We start from the raw sequence: 19,494 nt of genomic DNA on the forward strand, positions 1-19,494 counted from the left end.
TCTGGGGTTTCAAAAACACATTGAAGACAGATAAAGAGAAAAATCATGTAATCGTTTTTATTTCTTCAAACTAAAGCTTCAGATTGTTTTGTGAGGAGGAAAGCGTGAGTGGGCCAGAAGTGCTTCCCCTCCTTCAGTGTTGGTTTATTTGTTTGTCTCCGTGGTGATCCCACGGAGTCCTTTACCATTTGCTGCCACTGCCTCTGCAGCTGCGACGTTCTTACTTGGCGTTGGCGGAGTTGCTGAGCACCTTACGGACCGCCTGAGTGATGGCGTCACGGTCGATGCCGAAGATTCGGAGCAGCTCGTTGGGTTTGCCGCTGCGCGGCACCTGAGAGACTGCCAGGCGGTGGACGTTGAAGCCGGTCTCATTCACGACCGCTGAGCACACTGCCTCACCCAGACCGCCTGAGGAATCAGGATAAAGATCAGTCAGAAATACTGATTAAAGAGTCAGTCCACCCAATTTTTTTCATTCAAGTCTCATTCATTCATTCAAGTCTCTCATATGTTATATTCTCTTCCATATTTCCTTCTTTTGATTCCCACCCTTCTGTTACACCTCCACGGACGATTGAGCTCTGCAGTGATGTGATGTGGGCTGACAGGAGTGACACCGCCCTCCCTCTCACTCTTCCTGTCTCACTTACACCTCCTCAAGACTCTTGTCTTGCTCCATCCTCCCCTTCTCTCTCTCTCTCTCATTTTTTTTTTTTTTTTACTTCTCACTCTAAACTGTCACTCAAACATTTCTGACTGAGTGAACATGAAAGCTGAGGAGTGACAAAGTCATTACAGGTTCATAATCCTTCTCTGCTACCTTTTGTTCCAGCCTTTGGTTGATGAATTAGCCTGTGGCTGATGAGTGCATGAGAAAGAAAGTGATTGTATATGAATTCTGTCTTTGCGTTGAGTTTGTTTTGTATTAATATTTGAAAAATGACAGAATTTTACATTTAAAAAAGCCTGTGTGTACATGAGAGTTTCTCAGTTTTTTGTGTGAATTCTTGGATACTGTAGTTTGAACACGATGGAAATTGAGGAGCTACTCATGGCTAATGAAAACATTTTAAAAAAGTAGTGTAAGGTGGTGGAAAAAGTTCAGAAAAATGTGTTAAGGATAAAATTTTAAACTGGTTGCAAGTTGCAAACAGCTCAGATCTGGTGTCATCTAAGAAATAAATGTGCCACACCAGTTTGTATAAAATGGCAAAACACTCCATTGCTGTAAACATTAGTACAGTAGAATTATAACGTTTGCTTTAAATGGAGTCGCTGATCATTTGGGTCAGGTTTGTGCCAGCTTTCACTAGTGAGTTTATTCTCTCAAAAAAGGCTTGATATCAACTGATTTTCTAAAAAGCAGAAAAATTAACACTGGTCATCTGTTTATATTCTTACAGAATACCTATACCACTGTACTAGAGAGCAAAACCTGAACATAATCATGATCAGCGCAAATCTGATGAAGCAATATATGAAAGCGTAGTTCACTCCTTGTTCTTTTTAATGAAATTGTTAATAAAATAGTGTCAGTCATGTCCTGGTGTGCGCTGATGTTTTTTTGGTCCACTGTGGTTTGCTCTGTACCGGCTGCACCCAGAAAAGAAACATCGCTGTGCGCGAGGTATCTTCCGTTTTCTGCCGCCAGGAGGTTTCTTCAGTGGCTCCATCAGACTCTTTAGATATGCTGTCATATACTCTTAGTAAGGGCAAATAATAGGGCTGCACAATATGGTAAAAAAATCTGTATTGCAATCACTTTGACAGATATTTCTAGTGCGACGTGATTCACAATTCGAGGGAATGATCGTTTCTGCATCAGAATTTTTATTTTCACATATTTTCTTACATCTGGCGAACATTTGCCTTCATCAAAACATTGCAGTTCCACAATTTGGATATTTCACTTGGTCGTATTGTGATTTTTAAAATATTTTGATTATTTGTGCAGCCCTATAAATAAATAAAAAAAATCTTCAGGAGAGGGGAGCAGGTCTGGAGAGCCTTTCTGTTGAGAAAGAAATTACACTTTGCACAACATTTACCCATCTGTACGCCACACAACCCCCCATTCCCTGGATACCACTTGATCCCCCCCCCCCAAGTGCCAACACACAGATACACAACACAAACACAACCACTTAAAATGTTATGTTCTTGGATAGCTTTACTTTACATCTGCAGCTTCCACACACATGGACATATTAACAACTCATCCGCACAAAGGTGTGTGAAGCAGCTACATGTAGGGCAACCAAAACATGTACAAAAACAAAAAAAGAGAGAAGGGGAGCGAGAGAGACAAAGAGAAAGAAAGCAAATTGTGGACACTCGTTTTTGTCATACTGGTACTGTATGTAGGTCAGCGAGAGCCCAAAGGCCGGAGCTGAAATTAAGAAACACTGACAGGCTCTCCCAGCTCCTCCCCCTACACCCACCCTCCCTCTCCTCCTCCCCCCTCTACATCCTGTTTTTTCTTTATCCTTTTCAGCTTTTTCTATATCGTCCATCTCTCTCTTCTCACCCACAACCATCACCCCATTTCTCTGCCACGCACAGAATCCCTACACTTCTGTCCTCCTCCCCTTCAGTCTCCAGCCTTCTCATACCATCTCTATCTGCAGCTGCTCCAGGCATTTTTATTCATGAGCTGATACACAAGCAGCACAAACACGCAAGCAGCTGCATAGTAATGCTTGTCCTGCTCGTTCAAACTATCCTGCAAATGCACTAAACTCCACACAGATGCAAGCTGATTTTAATTGGACGTGATCATAAAATTCAGTAGATTTATGCAGTGGAATGGCACTTTAAATTGTTTAAGGACACGTAACAGGTCAGGTTATGTAGGTAATGTATATACAAGTAAATAATGTCACATCACCTTCATAGTAGTGGTCCTCCACTGTGATGATGCGTCCTCTGGTGGCCCTGGCGTTGTCGATGATGGTCTTTGAGTCGAGGGGTTTGATGGTGAACGGATCGATCACACGGATGTTAATTCTTTCTGTTGGAGGAGAGAGGAGAGTGGAGGATGCATCTCAGTCTGATAGATTGAATACTTTTATGCTGACAGGGGTTGGTTTCTTTTGCGTCATGTTTCTTGCGTTCTTTCTCTGTACCTTTCTTCAGCTGTTCAGCAGCGGCGAGAGCCTCGTGGAGGGTCACTCCTGCACCGATCACAGTCACATGGTCATCATTGGTTTTGTACACAACCTGAGTGGGATGGGAAGATACATTTGTATGTGCACACAGACTAGTCATTTGTGGTAATGATAGTAAGAAATCAAATGAGGAAAATAGGAGCATGAATTGTTTGGTGTGGGAAAATGATGACCAACCTTAGCCTGACCAACATGGAAGTCCTCATTGGAGTTGTAGATGACGTTGTTCTCTGGGCGGCTCGTTCGGATGAAACACAAACCCTGAAAAAACAAAACAAAAACAGAAATGATCTTCATGGTTCTGTACTTTTTAACAAAAAAACCCCAAAAAACTGTGGGAGATTGGATCCCATACAACTAGTGTTGTAAATTGTCTCATTTGTAATTTAATATTGATGCTATTGTGTTTAACACACAACTATGAACTTTACCTAACTTGTAAGATCAGTTAATTGGATCATTTAATTATTTTAAGTTTTAAATTATTATTTTAATTCATTAAAGCCCTGATGTAGAGAAAATGTTTTCAAAAAAAGAAAAGCTAGCCCCCCCAAAAAGGAAAAGTTGCAACTCATTGTCAGTGTCATGTTATAGAATTGATATATTTATGTTTAAAAAGGTACAATATGTACAAATTTTAGTTGAAAACATTAAAAAATGGATTAAAATAATCAACAGAATGTGAAGAATTAGAAGTTTTGACGTCATGACTTCTATGCATTGTGTTGTTGAGATATCTACTGGAGTTAGCACACTAACCTGCTTGCCTAATGTGTACATTTTTCCCTGTGGTATCGAAATATGGTGTAGAATACAGAAATTTGTCAATACTACATTCAACTGAATATGAATATATCTAGCTTTTGTGCTGCTCTAAACCTCCAGAATTTTCCTATCCAGGAACTATTTTGTTGTTATCTTTAATTTGTTATTACAGGTGACTGTAGGTACCTTTGTGTTGGCAGCAAGCTCCACAGCTTTCTCAGTGGAGACTCCGTCGCTGGGGTAGAAGACGGTTGCAGTGGGGATGGCTCTAAACATGGCCAGATCCTCCAGACCCATCTGAGAGGGTCCATCCTCACCTAAATATGCACACACATCAACATGAAACAGACAAAACTCAGGTTGAGTAACACCCACATGTTTGCTGTAGACTGGAGAAATAAATTCTGGTAAGACTGGCATGCATTCAGTCTGGAAGAGGTGGGCATGCAATGTACCTGCAGAGGTGGAGGAGAAGGAGAGAGGGGAGGAGGAGGTGAAAGAGAATCAGGCCGCTCTGTCATCACCTCCATGACACAGAGAGACAGGGAGGGGGAGGAAGAGGAGGAGGAGTGCTGATACCAGGAGAGGAAGATGGACAACAGAATAACGGAGTAGGTGAGAAGATGTAGGGGAAAAAAGGTTTTTAGGATTCAGTAAAATTAAAACCAGGACATAGAGAGGAGAGGTTCAACCCACTGCAGTGAGATTACAGAAGCAACAACATGAAGTCAAATAATCGAGAATGAAATATCTTTCAGAGACGGCTTGTTCAACTATTAAAGATTAGCTTTGGCTGGTTCATCTGACATGCATTGAGGACATTTAATATTCTTCAGTGGGCTGAATCAATCCAAAAGGCAAGCCAAAGTGGATTTAAGAAAAAGGTGTAGTGAGAGGAAAGGCGGGTCACAGTGAAGATCATAATGAGTGCAGCTACTTCATATTATGGGTCAAAGGTAGTGAAGCCGTGATTAGTTTCAATTAAAAGAGCAGTTGAGCTTATTAGAACATTTTAGAAGAATTACAAGTTATAAACACCAGTTACAGCGGCAACCACACAAGATTGTTCACAGTTATGAGTTACAGTTAACATAACTGCATAAATGTACCATATAACAATGATACCAACAAGATGTTGTTGGGGGGAGAAATTCAGAAGATATAAACAGACTTTAAAATCAACCACTGAAAGGTCAGAGGTCAGTCCATTCAGGTCATGACTGATGAAAGGAGAGACGGGAACTGACCAATAGAAACTCCACAGTGGGAGCCGCAGAGGTTGACGTTGCTCTCAGAGATGGCGGCCATGCGGAGCTGGTCGTAGGCCCGGCTGAAGAAGGTGGCGAAGGTGCTGGCAAACACCACGTTACGGTCCCGCACAGCACAACCTATCGCCACGCTCACCTGCAGGATAGAGGAGAAACAAGAGGGCTGGCTCAGAAACACTGCATTTAACACAGAAAGAAAACATTTTTTTACATGTAAAATGATTTGGGTATTTTTATTTGTTTATCAAGAGAGAGGCAGGTAAAGTGGGCAAGGTGGAATGAGGGGAAAACATCTACTACTGTGATGTACAATAGCACCTGAACATCTCATCATTCTAACAAAGCAGAACCAGGACTTTATAGTTTGTACTCCGCTATCACTATTCTAGTAATCCCTGGACTTTTCCTCTAGCAGCACCTTGTGTTTGACATTTTTGTTTTTTAGTGAAATGTCTAAATAACTGTTGCCATGAAATTTGCTTTACGTCTTCAAGTCCCTTCCAGGAACAGTTTGGTGATTCTGTAACATTTCATCTACAGTATCACCAACATCAGGTCAAAATTTCATTTTGTCTAAACTTTAAAAATGCTTTAAAAATTAATCACACAACTTATATGGAGAAGAGAAAAATTCTGAAGAGGTCACAACCACAACACCTGTATTATAAAAGGTCTTAATGTAAGTTTTTTGGCCTGTGGCCAGTTGTTCTACTACAAGTGTTGCTGGAGTTTTGACCTAGTAAAACTAATACTGGTGGCAATTAGCAAATGTTTGAACGTTAACTAATGTGGAGCATATGGTAAACATTAAACCTGCTTGCATCAGCATTTTATTATTGTCAGCGTTTAGCTCAAAGTTCAGCCATGAGTGTAGCTGTAGCCTCTTAGTCTCGTGTAAATACGTCCTCAAAAACAAAGACTATTCTATATGTTGTACATCTGCTATTTACTCATTCATGGTGCTTAGAATTAAAGATTTCTTTATGATGTGATCCACCGTGAAGGGGAATTTTAACCAGCAGAAAATATGTAACATTTTTTAATTGAGAATGCAAATATCAGGATGAATACAATTCTTTTTACTCATTCAAACTATCCCCACTGCAGCACGAGAAGGACCTTTCATTAGTATAGTATTAATCAGCACACAGTGAGCCCTTCCTGTTATTAAAAACCCCTGAAAGGCCCACAGAGCACAAACACATGATGACACTCATATTTCATTATGAGGCAGATATTTAATCCACACAGACGATGACCCGTTTTGATCGGCCTGCTGTTGTGTGGGAGGACCCTTCAAGGATTCATCGCGATGCTGATGTAAATAAAACTGGGACATGAACACGAGAGGAATGCCGTTAATGCTGCTCAATGGATGATGATGCAACAGCAAAACCACTAACCAATGCAGTTACACCTAAAGTAAACAGTGACACAGCAAAGGATTAAAGATCAGAGGGGAGAGAAATGGATGCTAATACTTATGATTTAAAATGGACTTGACTTGTTGATTATTGTCAAAAGAACCAAGTATTGCAGTTGTTTGCCGTTTTTAGTGACACTTTACTTTCATATACTTCTTCACAGTCTGGAAAGTGGTTCAGAACCTCTGCAGACATCTAACCGGAGAACTAACGTCTATTTCTTACCATGTTCTGCTCTGCGATGTAGCACTCCACGTAGCGGTTGGGGTGTTCGTTCTTAAAGAGCTCAGAGAAGGTGGAGTTCTTGGTGTCTCCATCCAGAGCCACCACATGGTCATTGTAACGGCCCAGCTTGGCCAGAGCCATGCCGTACGCCTTCCTTGTAGCAATCTGGTTACACAGAGACAAACAGACAACCAATCAATTAACTACGATCGATACAAAACAGATTGTTTATGAACATATAATAGATAACCAAGCAAGGTGTGCTGACTCAAAACGTCTGAGCTTGTCTGCCTCCACCGATCATACCTTGTCTCCAGGTTTGTAACTGGGTGCACTTGGCATGCGGATGTTGCGGAGGCTGACAGGTGACGCGTCCTCATTGGGCGGGGCAGGATAGATGCGCTTGTTACAGCTGACGATGCGGCTCTGCAGCTCCTTCATCACGCTGTCGGCCATGTCTTTGGGCAGGGGTTTGCCGTGCCAGCCCATCTTATCCTCAGCAGCTGAAAAAGACACAAACACAGACACAAAAAGACACGACTGAGGACAGGAGCAAACAGGTACAGCTGCTATTGTACAGTGTAATACATGACAATCAGAGGGGAAGTTATAAACTTTTTAGTTACGAGTTAAATAACAGACATTTTCACTGTTTTTGTATAAACTGTGCATGTGTAATATTGCACGAGTCAAAATTTTGGACCCACCTAAACATATAAACCGAATTCCTGCACACATCCTGCATACTTATCTCTACATACATGTGCTATTTAAAACATGTATGCAATAAGCCATTGGTCAGCTGTCATACTCATAACAACTGTCCACTTCAGTGGGTCACAAAAGGCAAGTTCAATGGTAAAAAGGTCAGAATCCAGAGGCCCCAGGGTTATAACAACACTGACACAGCCTTATTAACACAAAGACACACTCCTCCATACACACACACACACCTTGCTCTTACAACAACTGTCTTTTTACCTTTCACCAACACACGTGGTCACACACACTCCCCCTCAGAGTTATCACAACACGGGCACAATGGGATGCTGCTGCGAGTGTTTCCTACACATTCTGAGGGATTACAGAGCAGCAGCAGCTAAAGCACTAAAGCGTTGCCTGGATTACAGCGAGTTAGGGCCTCTGCTCTGATGAAGGGTCCCCGGGGCCGTAAAGAAAGCTTCTGACGCGAATGCTATTCTCAGCAAGTTGTCACCATTTTACCTTGTCAGGCTTTTGGTGCAATAAAAGCAGGATGTCACATAATAATGACAGAATTATTGCACAAATCTACACTATACAGGAACTTTTGAGTACTTCTTTATAAGGGCACTATGTTGTTTTTTGGTGAATAAATTCAACCCCAGAATCTTCATATTTACAATATTAATGAGGAAATAATGTAAACTTTTGGTCCATAACTGAATAAACAAGCTGTTCTCAGAGGAAAATAAGGTCCCCAGAAAACTGTTTGAAGCTAGAAAGGTGGCAGGGTCCGCCAACTGTGTTGTCCTTTAAGGGTCAGTTTGTTTATTCAGTTTATTCAATCATGACAACAAAGAATTTGTTTATTTAGTTTGTTTAGGCATAAAAATAAATCAGTCAGGGCAGATCTTTCTCTTCTGATTAAAATGTCTTCCCCCAAAAATAGTGCACCTTTAAACCAAAAGGAAACACAACATGTTAGAACTTCACTTAAACTCCACACAGGATAAACTGCCTCACATACTGTGGATCACTGTGTGTTTGTTGTGATTGTGATTGTGATTGTTGTACCTGGGATGCCCTTGCCCTTGATAGTCTTGGCGATGACAGCAAGTGGCTGATGGCGGGGCTGACTCAGCACCTTACACAGCTCCTCCACACTGTGGCCGTCCACAATGATGGACTGCCAGCTGGGAAAACAGAGGAGATCAAACTTTAAATGCAGTGCTACAGGCGCGTCTCGCTATGAATTCTGGGCCCCTGAATGAATGAAACTCTGGAAACTGTTTTTTTTCAGTGCCCTGAATATGTTTCCCTCTCAGCCACCCACCCTCCCTTCTCCTCACACCCTCACCCTCCTACTTCCCCCTTGCTCACCCAAAGGCCTCACAGCGTCGCTGGTACTTCTCCACATGGTGCTGCAGTGGCGCGGGATCGCTCTGAGCCAGGCGGTTGATGTCCAAGATGGCCACCAGGTTGTCTAGCTGGTAGTATGAGGCGAAGGCCATGGCCTCCCACACGGAGCCCTCGGACATCTCTCCATCACCCAGCAGGCAGAACACCCGATAGCTGCACAGAGAGAGAGATTTTATGTTTAAGTAAACGTGTAAAGACAGATTGATCGACAGAGACAAATGGATACTGGAGCAGCTTATTTTCTATATCAGCCCGATTTTCCCTTTTGCAACATCCTCCCCATCCTTTGATTCCTCCTATAAGGCTCAATGTGACAGCTGACCCTCACACCTACAACACACACACACACACACCTACACACACACACACACACACAAGCACGCAGACACACACTCCACCCTCCCGCTGCGCTCTGATCACCCTCAGTCGTTGCTCCCAGGGCGTAACAACTCCTGACAGCTTTCCAGTCAAATAGACACATTCTCATTAAAGCTGGAAGATAGGCCGAGACACGCCGCATTACACCACGCATTCCAACCTCGAGCCCAAAGAAAAAACACACGGCAGAGAGAGAACAGAGAGGAGGAAGGAAAGAAAGAGAAGAGAGGAATTCCACACAGAGGTGGAGACGGAGAGAGGGAGAGAAAAGAAGAAGAGATTTGAGACTGGAGGGGGGGAGAATAAATGCTACCAGTTAAACTGATCTGTAAACCCTGCAGGTCAGGTTCTGAAATATGTCTGCTCCTCTGAAAACTATCCATAATAATATACAGATGCATTGAAGCAAATCTGGAAAAAGTACCAGCTTGTGTTCATTATGAATTGAGTTAATCCTGCCTAAAGAAACTGCAGAATCAGGAATGCAAGGCTCCTCTCTGTTCATCTGCATCTTATCCAACTTAACATATCTGAGGGACATACAGTATAAAAACACATCAAAAGAAACAGTGAAAATGACAAAGTTTAGGTCATTTTCAGGTCTGTTTAAACGCTAACGCTTTCTTTTCACATTTTTTACTAAATATAGAATACCTGCCCTTTAGCATTTCATTTTTACTTGTACATTTATGCACATGTTTATGAAGAAGATGTTTCAGTAACTGTGTTAAACACAAAGTAATTTTAGTATCACAGGTAAAAGTTGCAGATTGTGATAAACCTGCACGTTCCCTCAAAGGTGATTAGAGCTGCAAGGATTAGATGATTAATTGATTCGTTGACCGAAAGAAAATTAGTTGCCAACTATTTTGATAAATGGTAAATCATTTCAGTCAGTTATTAGGCAAAAATGCCAAACATCTGCTGGTTCCAGCTGCGTAAATGTAAGGATTCGCTGCTTTTCTTTGTCACTGATGAAAGTAAATGAAGAGTCTTTGGGTTTTGGACTGTTGGTTGGACAAAAAAGCAATTTGAAGACGAGACTTTGGGCTCCGGGAAATTGTGATGAGCAAATGTAATGGTGGGCCATGGGCCAAAAGCAAACACCTAGTGCATTGTATTGTGAAAATACAAATGGTCCTGTGCCAAGTGTCCGCCCTTCTCAGATCATGACAAATAATAGTAATTAATCATAATAATAATGGGGATCCTAAATATTTGAAGTGCATTTTACCTCACAAAAATTTATTTATATGATTTTTTATTTTATTTACTTTTTTCCTCTCTAGAAACACATGCTGGGCCATATTGAACCTTATAGCCGCACATTTGGCAGCCCTGGACTAAAAGATTAATCATGATAACAAGCAGATCGATAATTAAAATAATAATTAGTTGCAGCCCGTAAGGTGATACCAACACTGATCAAGAGTAAAGTGATGCTACTGAGACACACACACACACACACACACACACACACACACACACACACACACACACACACACACACACACACACACACACACACTCTGAAGGGCATCCAATACAGCTACAGCAGGTGGAGGCAGTTTTTGAGCTACAGAAGTAAAGTAATCCCCCCGGAGGTGTGAGGTGTGCGTGCTTCTTTGCAGGCTGAGAGCAACAGATCAAGACAAGGTGATACCTCTCCTTGAAAATGGCCAAAACCCTTCCAACTGGCACACACACAAACATGCACACACCTACCTCATACCTACTTGTGTCACCCGCACCATTACACCCTGCCAACTCAAAACCAACGAAGAAGAAGAAGCTTCCAGTCGATACACTTGGTGCTGAGCTGCATGCTGAACAAGCATGAGGAGGAACGCTGCATGTGTTTGATCCAATAATCTCATCTTTACATGTTTACTGAGTATTGAACCAGAGTCTCATACGCATGGATCCATGAACTGCGTCAGTTATTCAGTCTCGTCTCAGTGCTGCTGATAAATGTATCTGACGGGTTCATTCATGTATTATATTTTAATAAAACACACCCTCAGAGAGGCTGAGGGTGTGTTTGGTTGTTTGTAGGATTCATTTCCTGCTATAATTTGACCACTAATAGACAATAAATATGATATATTCCATTATTTTATGAGTGGTTGATACAGCACCATTCAGCAGTTTTTTGTTATTATGTTATGAAACTGGTGATGCAGCCTTCTACGTGAGTCGTTATGTTGCAGCGAATTAGTTTGACAAGCTGCTCTGAGCATCGCAGGGGAAACACATGCGCCCTTCTGCATGCACAAACAATTACATGCATGGTGAAAATGACATTATCTACCGTGTATATATAGATGCAACAGACACACAGCCGTGGATTTTGACATTTTTCGGAGAGAAGATGGGGGTAAAGGGCGAGGCAAAAAGATGAGGGGGGACTGTGCTCTTGCATGTGTGATTATTAGAGCAGAAACAATCGAGTGCACACAGAATGCAGAGTGAGAGATATCAAGGGCAGCCAACTCAGGCTGCAAGTACGCCGTTCCCCGACTGCCTGTTTCAGTGCGTCTGTTGTGTGTAAAAACAACAAAATTGCCTATGAGACGATCTCCCACCATTCTGTCCTTTCAGAAATGTGTTCCTGAAATTCAGAGTTCAGCTCGGATGCTTTTGTGTCATATCCATGTTCTGTGAAAATGTGAATAGGAATGTGTTGCATCTCGCTTTCTCTATTGTTAGACTGAAATCCATGTAGCTCTTTCTAGATCACACTAGAGACTGACCCTGCTCACATTTCAGGCCTGTTAATCTATTGTGATACAAACACGTTTACAGCTGCAGGACTGTGCACAAAAACAAATTAATCTCAACCTCCGCATTTGGATTTCACCTTTGTGAAGAGACACATTAATCCCCATCACTGATTTCTGTAACCAAACTCGTTTCTGAGCAGATGCCCTCGTTCATCCAGATCTGAAGGTGAAACTGATCAGAGGTCAGCTCTCCTGGCTCTCCTGGAGTGGCTGCCCAAATGTCAACCCAGACCAAGCCTGTCAGGTACAGTTTGATGCAAAGCTGCAGGCTGAAATGTCACATGTCAGCACGGCTCGCTGCGGCGTACATTATGTCATGCATAATTTCATACCGTCTACCTTAATATGTGCAGATGCAAGCTGAGCCGCTGCGCTGCTTCATGTGTGTTTTGTGCATGTTGAGGAGTCGCTGCATGAGGTCGTTTTCTTTTATCAGGGACATTTTCTGTGTGTATGCGTGTGTTTGTGTGTGTTTTTGTCTGTTTTTGTGTGTGTTACCTGGCCTTGTCAAAGTATTTTCCAGTGTAGGCCATTCCACAGGCAGCTCCAAGCCCCTGACCCAAAGATCCAGTGGCCACATCCACAAACTGCTGCTTCTGTTAGCACACACACACACACACACCAAACATGCATCTTACTCTAAACTCAAGTTTGCAAACACAAAAAGCATGAAGAAGTCATGTTGTCAGGACAGTGGCTGCAGTATCCGGGTTTATGTGAACACAGTGTGTCATTAATGTCTGCAGCAGAGGAGAAAGGAGCCGAGGACGGAGCATCTCTGTCACACAAACACATCTTTGTCCCTGTGTTCCGGCCTGCATACAGTTTGTCTGTTATGTGTGTATTCATGAATGTGCAGCGAGTGGAACACGCGTTCTGCTCTAAAGTATTTTAGAGGGAAAAGACAAAGATTACAAAGAGGCTGGAACACATAAGCCTATTTATTTTTATTTATTTTACACTATTCTGTTCATCATAGTCAGATGAAACTCGTTTGGATGGTCTCATCCTGCTGCTGCATTTTTATAATGTAGTGTGAGAAATATTCAAAGTGTTTCTAGCTGGGAGATGGAGACTATCCTATAATCTATCCTGCTGACAGGAACATTTTGAATGGCTGCATCCAGTGACATATATTTCCTTGGTCACGTCATATTAATATTTTAAGATTCTTAGATGCTGTCAAAAGGTTTGCCCAAAGCCTAAATAAGCTCTAAGAAGGTAAAGTCTGACAGATAGCTACATGCAGGAAGTGACTAGAAGCAAAGTCAAGCTTAACCTGAAGCATAAAAGGTTATGGTATGATGTTTGAGTGGGTAAAAGATACCATTAAACAGCTCAGGGAACTGTCCTTAAGTCAGATCATTCATGTTTATCATAAGTTTATTTACTGTGAAACTTTCATTAAAATACCCAAAATCAACACACAGAATGGTGGTGTCAGATTTACTCACCGGCACAGGGTGTCCCTCCAGGATGGAGTCGACCTTGCGGAGGTTGAGGAGCTCGTTCTCCTTCAGATAGCCCGTCTCCGCCCACACGGCGTACAGCACAGGGGCTGCATGACCCTGAGGAGGCGCAGGTGAAAGAAAGAGGTTAGAGTGTGACACAATTTATTGTTTAACTGATCTGCTAGAAATGCTGAAATGGTTTAGAAAACCCTCATCAATCCTTGGAGCTTTAAGATCCTATTTTTATGTCTCTAATCTATGTTTTTCCTCTGTTTTTCCCCTTCCTGTAATTACCTTTCCTGCACACCTGAAAAAAGAGTTTCCTGCTTAATAAATATTAGAGAACAAAAAATAAAAATACAAGTCTGGAATTCGCAACTGGCATCTTCTAGATGTCAATTCAGGAGTAAAATCACAGTTAAACATGGGTGAAAAATATAATACCATGTGAGCAGGTGGGTAAGGATGCTGAAATAGTGTGCAGAGAAAAAAAAAACCACACTCTCAGGAGCTTCATACATCAAGGCACTGCTCATTACTCCTTACTATTTGTCTGCACGGGCCTGCTTGCAGATATTGGAGATACTTAAATAACATTTTCCAGTCAAGTTTGAAACTCATCTCAGAGCTCATTTATCAGAAATCCGTCAACTGCACAACTTTAATTTTGTGGCACATGCAATTTTTTAAAAATATGTGTCTCCTTATAGTTAGTAAGTGAGTTGTCTTCGATGTCCTCTGCACGTGTAGGTGTTACCTTGGAGAGGACGAAGCGGTCGTTGTTGGGGTTACGGGGGTCTTCAGGTCGGTACTTCATGGTATGAAAGAACAGCACAGACATGATCTCTGCCGCGCTGCAACATGATGTGGGATGACTGGAACAAAACGATGGGAGAGAGCAATCAGACACAAAGCAATCAGATTTAAAAAACTGATGTGCCTCTGGATTCCTTAGCTCAAATCTGTAAGGATGTGTCAGAGCAAACTGTTCACACACAGATGCAGAGGAGGAGGGAGAACAGAGAGACAAAGTGACTCTGTCACTTTAAATGTAGTGGGTTAAATCATGCCAGACCAACTGTAGTCAGAGAGTTATGTAAGACAGAAAGTAAGCAGGCTGAGTTTATTAGGGTCCAGGCAGTCAGTAAGTACATACACTGTACATTATCTCTCTCTCTTACAACACACACTCATAAAGAAGTCTGCTCTCTCTCATACATGTGCGCATACACACACACACACACACACACACACACACACACGTACATACAGAGACATCATACAAAGTGTCGTCCCAAACTGTTAAAGTCCATTCAATGAAATAACAGGTTAAGATGAGGTTTGATCTCCTGAACGATATTCCTCCTTTAAATTTCAAACCACATGCCAATAATACCTCACTCAGGCCTCCTCCACTGAAGGCATTTTTCCTTTACTCTCCTGAAATGTGATCAAATAATCAAAAATGAGCCAAAGCAAACAAAAAACCACCAGTAGGAGATGAATAAACAGGATGAAGGATGTTCAAACAGGAATTTTAATTGCAAATATCTTTTGACCACAGGGCAGGTCACATGGTTGCATAGAACAGTATGCGCTTCAGGTTTAAGCGCACTCAGTCGCACAGTCTCACCAGCAGCATGTCTGAAATGACTTAAAGAAAGGTAGCATACATAGATATCAGTCGAGACTAATCAATTACAGAGAAAATACAGGTATAACGGGTCTGTCTTTATTAGCTACTCTGCCCTGCTAAATATTTTGTGCAGCCTTTGGATGTTGAAAATGCAAAAAAAAATTAAAAAAAATAAAAAATCTTTCATTTACTATCACTCCAAAAACATTGCAGCACCTTTGTTAATTCGAGTTTTATTTTGAAATGTCTCACCGGACGTATTCTCCCTAAATTAAAGCCTCTTGACAGTCGTGTGTCAGGCTGCATCGGGGCACGCAGGCGCGGAGCGGGGCGGCAGCAGCGCCTCTGTCCATGAGTGTGTGCGTCCTCGGCCGGTTCCATTCTGCCGCCGCCACACACCACGTCAGCCCACGAGCCGCACCACTGGCTGCACGGGATCACGCATGGACCGACCCGGTCTCTGCTCCTCCTCCGTTACATAACGGAGCACGGAGTACAGAAGGGGTTAAGGAGGGCGGGCCGCCGAGGCACCTGCAGCGGTTTATAACGCCGAGCCTCCACATCAGACACGATTTAATAAATGTATTACGATTTGAAGGGGCGGTTCTGCAAAACATTACACGCCTGTTACTTAAATGCATGGCTCTCAGACACTTGGCGCGTTTGTGCATTGGAGTCCTGGCACGAAAACGCAAATTAACTCTTTACGCGGAGCAGCTCTCCATTCTGGGGGAAGTGCGTAAATTGCGCGCGACGCATGTTTGCAAAACAAGATAAGAAAATGTAAAGTTCATCAATTTTTGCACAAATATTCTGTATCTGCACAACAATTAACTGTAGCGTTATGTGTCTGCTCTGCTGTCAGTCCATCAGGACAGGCTTCATGTTCTCCATTTATAAATTCGAGCCCACGTTTCTACTTTTTCCACCTTGTAGTTTGTCCTCTAAACAGACAGGTGCATGAATCACACGCCGACTGGCTCAGGACAGTAGTCACACTACTCTCTGCCTCCAGCGCGGTTTAATCTCATCGCACTCATCCTCTTACCCGCTGCCCGCTGCAGTTGTCGCCTTGATGGAGTTGATCCGGAGCCGGGTGGCGATGTTCCTGAGCGCCTGCACGGTCTGCTGGTCCGGTTTATGGTAGTCCTCCATCTGTCCGATGCAACGAAGGAGAGCACACACACGCACACACAAGTAGGGTTAAATGGAGTTAAGAGTTAAAGTCCCTGGTCCGATGTCCCAGGAATGAAGGCGGTGAGTGTGCAGCGGACGATGGCAGGGGTTAAAAAGAGACGGACGGTGGTGCTGAACCTGACAGACACAGGAGGGAGGGAGGGAGGGAGGGAGGGAGGGGGCGTGTTCGCAGGCAAAGCCTATGAATATGGCTAATCTCGGGCTAAAAGGAGCCTACAGTTACCCCACGCACGAGCACAGCCAATAGTTGGAAGGCTTTGGGCTGGAGACCAAGGCCACACGCACGCTCGCACGCTCACAGAGAGTAAGGCACACTGTGGACAGGGACACACAGGTTACACTTTATAACACGGGTACAAATCATATACTCAAATAAAGCTTAAGATATTATTTAAAAGCATGAAACGTTATCATTAACTCCTGAGCATTAATACATGAGAACAAAATTAAACTGGATTTCACATAAAACTTCAGTTCAGACCCATGTCCCATGCAGAACCTTCTCTCCAGTAATGGAATGTAACTAAGTAATTTTACCAAAGTATTGCACTAAAGTACAATTTTTAGGTAATGTGAGTATTTATATTTTCTGCTACTTTATACTTCAACTCCTCTACATTTTGGGGGCAAATATTGTCCTTTTTACTCCCCTACCTTTATTTGATAGTTACTTTGCAGATTGCATGCTGCACCAGAACCAAAGTAACTAAGTAATTTTTAAATACAATTTTTAAAGACAATTTGAAAAAACAAAACAAACAAACAAAAAGCCCTATTCTAATCAGTAAAATGCTGAATATTGGATCCAGTAATCTGACCCACAGTACACAGTCAATACATACATATAAATCTGTCTATAATTTACTTTTACTTGTACTTTCGATACTTAAGTAAATTTATTTTTAGATATTTTAAGACTTTTACTCAAGTAACATTCATATGTGTGACTTTCACTTTTAGTAAAGTAATATTTTAACACCATATTTGTACTTCGACTCAAGTATGACTTCAGGGTACATTTTACAACACCGCTTTTCTCATAGAAATATGAGCCTGTTTCTTAATTAAACTGGTTGTCAGATGCAAACATTTACATATTGAACATAAATACAGTTACATAACATTTTATGGTGCTAAAATCCAGCTAATTTAGGTGCATATCAATTCATTCCTTGTGTGTGTGAACTAATCACATAAAGTCAGAGTATAACTTCATTTAATAGTGGGCAACAGGAATTCATGATACCTTGTACATTAATCACATTAAATCATAATGAGTCAGACATTAGTTAAGTATATGATTTGTGCCCTTATTATAAAGTGTTAGCCATTTTTATTTGAGAGAAACATCTGGTAAAATAAACAATTGCACACAGCGTTGTGACCGTGACATTAAATATTATAATGACCATGCATGTGGCTGCACAGTTAAGGCATAATTTGACTGCCATAGAACAAAATTCAGCTCATTATTTCTGTATTTTGGTTGACCTTTCCATTGAATGACAAAGGTTCTTATATTGTTACTGTCGCCTCCCTCAATCACTGCATGCAACTACAGTATAAAACCTATAAATATGCTCTTAGATGCTCTCACTTCCCTCTAATGGACTTTCCTTGTAGTTGCACAATGTGGCAGTATGGGTATGAAACTGAAAACTGTAATATGACTGCAGTACTATCACTAAGAAACCTCCTGTAGATTTAAAAAGTGGAGGATATGGCATGGAAATTTAGGCTGTTAGGTTGAGGCCAATGTCAGAAAGGATGAATGAAATTAATGCAGAATAAGCAGCTACACAGGGGCTGAGCATCACGTAAAAGCAGGTGTTTGATGTGGATCCAACCATGTTCAACTGGCTTTTTCAGGAAAAACCTTTCCTTGTGTCCTGGTCCGACTGAAATGAAAATGTTTAGCAAAGAATTAACAAACATATCAAGACACAGTTGCAGGTTCTCTCTATAAACAACCAAGTGCATCTGTGAAGGTAGCGTGAGTAGAGAGGAAGGAAGGGTGACATGTAAAAGGAAGGATCACAGATAACAGTAATCTTACCTTAATGACATTTCCTTCAGAGGGTGACCCGATTGGCTGCAGCACAAACAAGCTTTACCTGCAACATGCACTTAACGCCATTCAAGTTAGTAGTAGGCAGATTTTTTTTAACACCACAAGTAGAGTGTAATTTTGTCTTTTATAAAGGTTAATTTTATGATTATGAGAACTCTAAAAGGCTGGGTGACTCCACCTGCAGAGACACACTTGCACATTTGGCCAGGAGGAAACATGAGGAGGTAGATTAATAACATTCTCCGGGACAATCTACCAAGTTAATCAAGATCTCCCTGTGTATGAGGAGAAAGACGTGTTTTGTCACATAAACCCAGAACGACTCCCAGATCTCAGATGAAATAAATCCTTGCATGGGCCTGAAACCAACTGATTACAATTTAATGTTGACAGTTACAACAGTTAGCACATAGCGACATCTGGTGGCCAAGCAGCGAAACTGCACCAGCCTCTTCTACTTCTGAAAATGAAGGAAACGTCACAGGTTCAAGGAAACCAGAACAAAACAGAACTATATACCATTTAGTTACATTGATACAGACTATTTCAAAACTGTCAGAAAAAGTAAAGAATAAATTAGGAAATTTCTTTAGATAAAATCCCAGTCCTGTGTTATCTTTAAAGCAAAGCTGCAAAGATTAATTGATTAGTTGTCAACTATAAATTAACCACCAACTATTTTGAGAATGGTTTAATTGATTTGAGTAACTTTTTTAAGAAAAAAGGGACAAAATTCTCTGCTTCCAGCTTTTTGTACGTGAATATTTTCTGTTTTCTTTACTCCTCTATGACAGTAAACATCTGTGTTATGGAAAAAACAAGATTTGAGGAGGCTTTGGGAAACACTTTTCACTATTTCTAACATATACAGACCAAAGGAATAATAGATTAATCAAGAAGATAACACAATGAAAATAATCATTAGTTGCAGCCCTACTTTAAAAGCTCATCTTCACAGCCGACAGAAACACAGCAGCTCCTCCCAGCAGCAAACAAAAATAGACAACC

At 41.7% G+C, this 19,494-nt stretch overlaps 1 protein-coding gene across 1 annotated transcript; it reads right to left on the reverse strand.

Moving 5' to 3' along the window:
• Window positions 1–43: 43 nt before the first annotated feature.
• Window positions 44–16,459, reverse strand: LOC140999593 (transketolase-like). Its single transcript, XM_073470075.1, has 14 exons — window positions 16,267–16,459; window positions 14,340–14,457; window positions 13,586–13,699; window positions 12,630–12,727; window positions 8,932–9,123; window positions 8,626–8,744; window positions 7,156–7,352; window positions 6,850–7,014; window positions 5,180–5,336; window positions 4,119–4,249; window positions 3,345–3,428; window positions 3,126–3,219; window positions 2,888–3,010; window positions 44–408 (listed from the first exon to the last, which is right to left on the reverse strand). Exons 1-14 carry the CDS (start codon window positions 16,371–16,373, stop codon window positions 221–223), a joined length of 1,887 nt encoding a protein of 628 aa, XP_073326176.1. The 5' UTR covers window positions 16,374–16,459; the 3' UTR covers window positions 44–220.
• Window positions 16,460–19,494: the final 3,035 nt, after the last annotated feature.

This window comes from Pagrus major, chromosome 7 (assembly GCF_040436345.1).
Source record: "Pagrus major chromosome 7, Pma_NU_1.0".
In the NCBI taxonomy this organism is placed as follows: Eukaryota; Metazoa; Chordata; class Actinopteri; order Spariformes; family Sparidae; genus Pagrus; species Pagrus major.

Excerpts from the sequence above, each read along its gene's own strand:
- LOC140999593 (XM_073470075.1), bottom strand. The coding sequence starts at position 16,373 with ATGGAGGACTACCATAAACCGGACCAGCAGACCGTGCAGGCGCTCAGG. Across the intron at positions 3,011-3,125 it reads TGCTGAACAGCTGAAGAAAG|AAAGAATTAACATCCGTGTG; the intron begins GTACAGAGAAAG and ends CTCCTCCAACAG. Across the intron at positions 409-2,887 it reads GGAGGACCACTACTATGAAG|GCGGTCTGGGTGAGGCAGTG; the intron begins GTGATGTGACAT and ends CTGATTCCTCAG.